This window comes from Castor canadensis, chromosome 5 (genome assembly GCF_047511655.1).
Source record: "Castor canadensis chromosome 5, mCasCan1.hap1v2, whole genome shotgun sequence".
In the NCBI taxonomy this organism is placed as follows: Eukaryota; Metazoa; Chordata; class Mammalia; order Rodentia; family Castoridae; genus Castor; species Castor canadensis.
In genome coordinates this window covers 111,704,385-111,713,396 of record NC_133390.1, presented here as the reverse complement: position 1 = coordinate 111,713,396, position 9,012 = coordinate 111,704,385, and the positions used below count along the sequence as shown (strand labels likewise).

Below are 9,012 nucleotides of genomic sequence, written 5' to 3'. Positions count from 1 at the left end.
TCACTCACTTGTAAAGGTGGGCAGACAGCTTTTTATAAAAGAGTGGACTAGGGTGTCTCAAAATACTTTTGGGGGCTTTCTCTTGACTACTTTTGGACGAGGAGGAAAACTGGGTCCATGCCATTTCCCAGTGAATGTGTTGGAATGACCGAGAACAGTACTTCCTTATAAACCCACGACCTCTTTTTCTCCGCGCAAGATTAGCTGCCTTCGGCTGTGTTCGCCGCATGGGCCCTGGGGCCAGGGGACAGAAGTGGAAGGCCTTGGGTCCCACCCCCCACAGGGCTTGTCTTCAACCGTCCTGGGACATCTCCCTTCTGCAGCGGCTTCCAAGACTCAGGCCACCCTCGTTCCGGGTCCCTCCCTGTCACAACACTGCGTCAGACTAGCACCTTTTCTCCGACCCCCACCGGGGCCTTCCGCTTCCGCCGGCTGCGAGACTCGAAATGATGTAGGGGAGCTCTGCTTCTGCGTCGGTGAGAGGCGTGGGCCGTGAGGTCACCGCGCCCTGACGTCAGGCCGACGCGCGGCGCGGTCGCCCGGGAGACCAGGAAAGCCGTTTCGCACCCCGCGGAGTCCAGGCCTAGGTGAGAGACGGCTGCGCCCTCGGCTCCCGGATGACCCCGTCCTCAGGGTCGCAGTTCCGGAGCGGAGGCGTCCTGGCACCTGGGGAGCGGGCCGAAGGCGGGGGGCCCTTGGCGGCCCCTGCGCTTTCCGCGAGCCCCCCGGGCCGGCGTCGCGGGGCCCAGCGCGCTGTGTCTCCGAACCCCGCACCCTACTCCTACCAATGCCGCCGCGGTCAGTCCCCAGAGAACCGGGTTAGGAAGGGTCACATCTCAATGCCCTCCCAGCAGTTTCGCCTGGCATTGCCCTTGCTGTCTGTTTGGAAAATCCCGCCGCTTCACGGAAGTCTTAGGCTGTGAAGTCCCGCCTCCCCTGTCCCTGACCTGCCCTTTGTGGGTGATTCACCCCGAGGGAATGGTTCTTTATAGAAGGACCTCAAAACTGAACGTGACTTAGTGGCCCTACGTGGCCCTGGTGTAAGGGAATCGGAAGTGAGCAGTCAAGGACGTTTCTACATTTTTAAAAAATAAATCCTTCTCGTGATCGTGTCAGAGACCAGGTGCACAAAACCGACCTATCACCGCACCGCTTGCCAAAGGGCGATCTACACGTGTGTAATGGGAAAGACCAAAGGGAACTTGTTAAAATACGCAAAACAATGTAAGAGTAAATTAAAAGGTAGTAAGATTTCCCTGTTGCCCAAAAGGAAAGAGCGCCTTTCCGTTCTTGAAAAGTACTTGTAAATGCTTCCTCTTTCTTTATCTTTCACATGTATGAAAACCTGTATAAAGGCTCAGGAATGGAGTGTTGGAGGCCTGAAAGCCATTTCTTTAAAATGTAAACACAAAAAAGTAAATATCAAGGATGATAGTGTCATTATCTCCTTCGTCCCCTTGGGAGGTAAGCCTAGGTTCCTAACTCCTAGTTGTCAACACCAAACATTCTTTAGCATGAAGCTTAGGAGACTAGTCAATTACCAGGGGAATTTAGGGTGGACTATAAAAAAAAAAGTGTAGTAAATCCTGTTAAGGCCTGTTGAGGATAAGTTGCCAACTTTTCTTGAGACATGTATGTAATGATACATACCTCCTTGACTGCATAAAAAGCATGGGATTTTTTTTTTTTTTGGCAGATTGGTTGTGATGTGCATGGAAATCCAGATAAATGCTTATTCAGTAATAAAATTATTTTCTTTCTACATTTTTGAGGGTTTTCTTGCTTGGCAAGATAATTCTATTTTTAATTTTTCCTCAGTCAGAACCTGCCAGTTCCTCCCGTTGGTATAGTAAGGCCATAAGTTGGAACAGATTCATAGACAACGAAGATAACTGGAAAAAACTGTTCTGCTGGTGCTTTGTATTTATATTGTCAATCAAATCCATATCTCAATACTTTTATAACTGATACTTTAAAAGGGAGATTTAGTTGGTAATTGTAGAAAAAAAATGCTAAACTCCTAATAGAGTTGAAAATGTTACAATTTTATTTTACTGATAGTGAATCCACTGTAAAGTGGCATAAATGAGAATACTATCCCTCTGGTCTCTTACTACATGATGGACAAGCTGCCAAACATCATACTATGTATTTGGTCATTTGGGTCCATGTTGACACAGTTAACTTTACCCCCATGGTTGACTTCACTGTTAAGCTTACCAAACACATATGTTATCTTATGTTTTATGTGGGAAGATAGCTCATTAGTTATTTGTTTCAAATAGTAGCTCATTGAAATTAGAAGTATTTGTGCTAACTCAAGGAATGAGGAATCCTTTCTTCCAATGGTTATACAATTTACAAAAATAATTCCACTATTATTTGCATCTCTCATTGTCAAAATCTTGCCCTGACCAAGTACAGACAACATCAAGAAGCCTTACTAACTCTAGATCCCCATCTGAAAAAGAGGTCATTTTCCTATCCTGGACTACCTCCACCATCTGCATAAATATCCCTCATGAAATTAGGGGAGGACTGACCACTTGAGCCATGCCCCCAGCACTTTTTTTTTTTTTTCAGATAGAGTCTGAGTATGCCAGCCTTGAACTGGGATTTTTCCATTTCTGCCTCCTGCTAGGAAGTGTTTTCTTTCTTGTTTTTTTTCCCCCAAAGACCCCCAAATGCTCCTCCATCCTTTGTGGTTTATGAAAGTAGTGATAAAGTTTTTAATGTTGAATTGTTTCTGTTAGAAAGTTAAAATTTGTTCAAAGTAGATTATGTAAAATAAATGTCTATCTTAGATAAAATTGGCACTTAGCTTCTAGTGTTTTGATGACTTCTGTTCAGTAATTTTGCATACCATTTAATTTGGTAACTAAATTTTTTTTCTGTACTTCATTATTTAAACTAGTATTGATGCCACAATTGCATCTGCTGAACTAAAATACTACATTTAAATATTTTTTTTCTAGCAGTTTTTCAAGAAAACAAAACTTGTTGATTTTTTTAAATAGCTGAAATAAATGAGTAATTAAAAATTTACAGTTATTCTGTAGCTGCAGAACAAGTAATTAGTAGTAGTAAACAGCAATGGAAATTATTGTCAGTGAAGTTCTAACAAATAGAAAATGTCTAATTCAGTAATCTTTCTATAGCTCTCTTGGCCTAAGAACTAAGAAAACTCCAGTTGTACCTTCTAACAGTGGATGAAACATGTTAAAACAGTTATCAACGTCCATTCCCAAATATTACAAGAATTTATAGATCACCTTAACTTGAATTTTCTTATTATTTGAATTCTGGTTCTAACTATTGCCATCAATTTTTCTTAGACTATTTTGCTTCAGAGCTCTCTCAGTATATTTTTGGAAATCATGGATCGTCACATTCCCATTCATGCTTTACCTGAAGAAATCCAAAAGGTATGGGACTATATTGTATTACTACAGCATGGCTTTAGGAGCGTTTCGCCACCTGAGCCATACCTCAGCCAATTAGGAGCACTTTTAGCAGTTAGATAATTCTAAAACGTAGGGAAGTGAATTTACAGATTTTATATTTCTTTTGGTCACAGAGTGCCCTGAATTGGTGGAGTGGGAGAGGAAATAGTCACAATGGGTAAAATTATAGAAATTAATTCAATATAAAGAATGTTTGTTCCTATGAGAAGAGATAATATTTAACCAGTTGGTTGTGGAATCCTGGTAAAAAGAAGGATATAGAAATGTCCATGCTTGCATATGTTTTGATGCCAATTTTTTCTCTCTATATAGAATGTCTTTTCAGTTATTCTTGCCATTTCCTGTGTGCCAGGTGCTATTTTCAGTCTTTTCATATATATCAACTCATTTAATCTGGTTTACAATCAATTCTTCATGGTTTCTATGCTATTCCTCTCCCTGTCATTTCACATCTATCCTCAGACAAAACTTTTCTTCCATAATTACGTTGGCAATCCATACATTGTTAATAGAACAATTTTCAAAGAATCTTTTTGAAAATGATTGACTTAAATTCTGAGTCAAAACTTCCACGTGCCACACAAGAACTCTATCCCTGAGCTATATGTATAAGGTATATATGAAACACAAACGAATTTTGTGTTTAGACTTGGATCCCATCCTCAAGGTATCCCACTATGTATATACATATATTCCAAAATTTGAAAACATCTGAGATCTGAAACACTTCTGGTCTCAAACATTTCACATAAGGGACAATTAGCATGCATAATTTATGGTGGCAATAGGAATTGTTCAGGTTAGAACCAATTCATTTTGAAGATGAAGAACAAATGATTTTTATTTTCATAATGGCTTGAAAAATATGCTCCGTTTCTTTAATGGAGCAAGAAGACTTGAGGTAGGTAGATCTGTGTATAGTGACAGGTCTTTCAAAGCCTTTTTTCCCTATCCTTTCTTGTTCTGTTAACTTTTTGTTACTTTGTATGCTGGCTCTTCTTTCTAGAGAAACCCCTGCTGTGTTTCCTTTTCTTTCTACTGGAGTATATCTGCAAGGAAGGTTAGTGTAAAAATCAGAGAAGAGAAGGCTAGGGTGGGGGTCCTTTCTTTTTCTTTCTTTCTGTACTTAGGCTATGTGATATGGTAGTAAATGACTGAAACTTTAGAAAGTGAAAGCGTTGTACTATTAATAACAAAATGAGTAGTAGTAGACAAAGGAGAGTTGGAAGAAAACGTAAAGGTGGTGAGAGAGATGGCCACCAAAGAAAGTGGAGAGGAATGATGATAATGATAAGCTATAATCATCTTCCCCTGGTCTCATCTCCTGAGAGAATCCTAGGGAAGAGAGAATAAGAAAGTCTTTCAGACTTTCCTTATTATCACAATTTCTGACTGAGCACAGACACTTCTCAGACTTCCAGTCTTAAGTGGCGGAAAATGTACAAGAGGCTCATGGGACATACTTGTCCCCTTTGTCTTCTGCTGGATTGTACATTTTATTTCTGTATGTACTTAGACTATATCTCTAAATCCCTACGTTTTCTAGGCTGGGCTGATTCCTTCCTATCTCTGATCTCATATAACCAGCAGTGTTGCTAGAATTTTCAACTAGTATTCTGCAGTATAGTTCCTTGTTAAGGATTTTACTGCTACAGTTTAAAACAACACTTACAGATGAGCAAAGCAACAATTCTGTATCTCCTTTCTTCATGAATGTCAATCCATTTTAGGAGACATATGGAGTCTTCTTTTTAGAGAAAGCCAATGAACAAATTCCTTTTGCTGTTTTTGCTAGGGTACATATGGAGAAGTCAAAACAACAGCAACAAACTAGTGGAAAAATCAGTTATTTTGCATAAGCAAAGTTGATCTCTTGTTTTTTAAAATGATGACAAAATGAACATAGGATTCTAACTTCAGGAGTTCTTTATTATCACAGATACAAAGTAAAATAAAGAGATCAGAGTTGTTTATTTTACAAAACAGAAGTGGCAATGCAAGGGCTGGAGAGCATACTGTTCCTTCTGGGATAACAATCCCTTTCTCCAGCAGTAACAGCTCATTTTGTCCTGTTTCAGTGAAGTAATTTTAGTACTTTGGAACTTTGAAATTTATTCAGAATAACAGTTTTATATTTCCAAGCACAGATTGTCATTGCCAGAAAAAATAAACTTAATTTTCCAGGTCATTTTGGGCCACTGTGACTAGGTTCAGATTTTGTGTTGAGTTAGAGTAGAGAAAAATGAAAAAGGAAATGGTCATAGAAATGTTAGCCCTAATCTGGAAAGTAATGATAAGTATATATACTTGTATATGTGTGTGTGTGTGTGTATGGCGGGGGGGGGGGGTGGGGTGGGTGTTAAGCAATTGCAATTAAAAAACCATATGACAAAAGAAATTGAAAGCTGTGTAATTTATGGAGAGACTAGTCATTTAATGTTATGACCCAAAATAATTCATCATGAAAAATACTTTTTCAGAATATTACTACGAATTGTAAAAAAATCTGCATGTGTCAATGTGGGTCAAAAATACTTCTGCTGACTGGTCACAGACGGTCATATTGTTTACTAAGGTGAGGTTTCCTGGTGGAAAAATAGATACTGGAGGAAATATACTTTGGAAGCACATTTAAATAGACATAAAGGTGTCATGTATAATTTATGTGTTAGGAAGCCAACATTTATGATACTGCTCAAAAAAAGTGTCTGAGTTAATCTCTGACATTTTAATCCAAGATTGATTTATTTTTATTTTTATTATTTTATGTTTTAGCAGTATTGGGGTTTGAACGCAAGGCCTCACACTCTAGCACTCGAGCCACGTCCCCAGCCGTTTTTATTATTATAAAAGTAAACTTATTTTGAGAAATAAGTAGAAACATAAGGAGTTGTAAAAAATAATATGGAGAGGTCCCATGTATCCTTTACATAGTTTTTCATGGGATAACATTTGGCAAAGCTAAAGTACAATATCACAACCAGCGTATTAACAGTTGATATAGTCAAAATACAGAGCAGTGACTCCTCCTGAACTTTTATAGTCACACTTGTCTCAACTTCCCCAATCCTCTTCCTACCCAGCTGCCAATGACCCCTGACAACCATTTATCTGGTCTTCAGTAATTTTGTTATTTCAAGAATGTTATGTAAATGGAATCATGCAGGTTATAACCTTTGGGGATTAGCTTTTTCACATTGTAATTCACTGGAGCGTCTTTCTGATTGTATGAGTAGTTTATTCATTTTTATTGCTGAGTAGTATTCCATGGTCTGAATGCACCAGTTTGTTTAATTATTTACCTGTTAAAGTGCATCTGAGTTTTTCTCCATTTTTGGGCTAACTACTATAAATGTTTTTGTGAGCATATGTTTTCATTTCCTAGGATTTATACCCAAGAGCTTAATTGCTAGGTTTTATATTAGCTTACATATTTGTTTTTTAAGACACTGCTAAATTGTTTTTGGAGTGGTTGTACCATTTTATACACTTACCTGCAACATGTGACTAGTCCTTTCTTCACATCTGCACTGCAAATTTGACATTGTCCCCAATGTGTGGTGATATCACATTGTGCTTTTAGCTTGTATTTTTTAATGGCTGGCAATGTTGAATATTTTTTCACATGCTTATTTAGCACCTGTATATCCTCTAAGGTGAAATGTTTCTTCATATTTTTTGCCTGTTTTCTAATAAGATTTTTTTTAATTGTTGAGTTTTGGAAATTCTTTATATAATCTACCTACTGGCCATTTATATGATTTGAAAATACTTTCTCCTGGTCTGAATTTTTTCAAAATTATCTTCACAGGATTTATTGCAGAGTAAAAGTGCTTAATTTTGATGAAGTCTTAACAAACTTTCCATTTGTGGATTGTGCTTCTAGTATCAAGTGTAAGAACTATTTGATTTAGTTAGATCCTGACAACTTTCTTATTTTTTTATAAAATTCTATTTTTATGTTTTATATTTAAGTCCATGAATCTACTTTTGTATAAAATGTGAGATTTTGAATCTACTTTTGAATCCACTTTTGTGTAAAATGTGAGGTTTAGGTTGAACGGCTTCTTCTTTTTAAAACTATGACCAGCCAGTTGTGCCAGCATCATTTGTTGAAAAGACTATCTTTTCTTCACTGAATTGCCTTCATACCTTTGTAAAAAAACAAAACAAAACAAAACAAAAACAGTGTGGCATATTTATGTAGATAAGTTTCTAGGTTATCTATTTCAATATGTCAACTTAGGGAAAATTAATATCTTTCCTATTTTGAGTCTTCCAACCCATAAACACAGTATGTCTTTCCATTTATTTAGGTGTTCTTCAATATGTATTTTGTAAGATCTAACCTAAGTATGTATTTATGTATTTATTTGGTGTTAGGAATCAAACCCGGGGCCTTCCACATGCCAGGCCCTTAAGGTGCTCTACCACTGAGTTACATGCCAGTCCTGTAGTTGGTATCTTAATTTCAGCATCCATGTGTTCACTGCAAGTATATATAAGTATAATTGATTTTTCTGTGTATATCTTGAATCAGGCAATCTTGCTGAGCCTACTAGTTCTAAGAGTTTTACTGTAGATTCTTTGGGGGTTTTTATGTAGGTAATCATGTCTTCTCAAATAGGGACAGTTTTATTTCTTCCTTCTAATTCATATGCCTGTTATTTCCTCTTCCTGCCTTCCTGCTCTGGCTAAAACTTCCAGTGCTTTGTTGAATAAGGACAGTGAGAATGGACATCTTTGCTTTTTCCTCAATCTTAGGGCGTGCCTGGCTAGTTGGTTGAGATGGGGTCTCGCTGTCTTCTTGCCTGGGTTGGCCTTGAACAGCAATCCTCCCAGTCTCTGCTTCCCAAGTAGTTGGAATTACATGCATGAGCCTTTAAGCTGAGTTTTAAATTGTAGTGCAGCAAGTTGATTGATGGTCTTATGAAGTGATTACATGGTTTCTGTGACTAATGGCTCAAGGGTCCACTGTTATCTCTGCAAAAAATTTTGCCAGTTTGAATGAAATTTACTGCTTAGATACTCATTGTTTTGAGTAAAGGCATTTTTCAAAACCTCTCATAGATGGGGGTGTGGCTCAAATGGTAGAGCCTAACATGCTGAAAGCTCAGGGTTGCAAAACAAAAACAAAAAACAAGCAAGCTCTCTTAAAAATGTTAGCATTATACTACTGTCACTCTTAATTTGTGGAATAGTTTATCTGTTTCTTTGCTCTTTATCCCAGCATAAAAGGCATACGACAGGGCATAGAAGAAAGGTGGCACGGTTTTTGGAGCAGACAATACCACAGTTGGGCAGCAGGACAGTATTAAGTGCCTTGTATAATTGAAGGATAGCCAGGATTTCTGACAAGAATCTGAAGCCTAATTTAACTTTTCAAAAGTTACATGATTTCTATATTAAATAACTATAATTTTAAGAGTGCAAATACTATGTCTAGGAAGTTTGTTTTATAATTTATTTTCAAATAGTTCCACATTTGTTTAATACACTGTATTTGTTAGTGCTTCCTCCAAAGTGGATATTGTAGACAGCAAAAACA

General features: G+C 37.9%; 1 protein-coding gene across 6 annotated transcripts in view; it reads left to right on the top strand.

The window, feature by feature from the left end:
• Positions 1-440: 440 nt before the first annotated feature.
• The window catches only part of Lekr1 (leucine, glutamate and lysine rich 1), a 193,518-nt gene continuing 184,946 nt past the window's right edge, over positions 441-9,012 (top strand). For all 6 annotated transcript variants that reach the window (XR_012448063.1, XR_012448062.1, XM_074073918.1 and 3 more), the window contains exons 1-2: positions 441-587; positions 3,336-3,425. Coding sequence is in view for 4 of the 6 variants with exons in the window: in XM_074073918.1 (XP_073930019.1) it covers positions 3,378-3,425 (48 nt within the window). In the remaining 2 variants the exon portion in view is untranslated. The remainder of the gene's footprint in view (positions 588-3,335; positions 3,426-9,012) is intronic.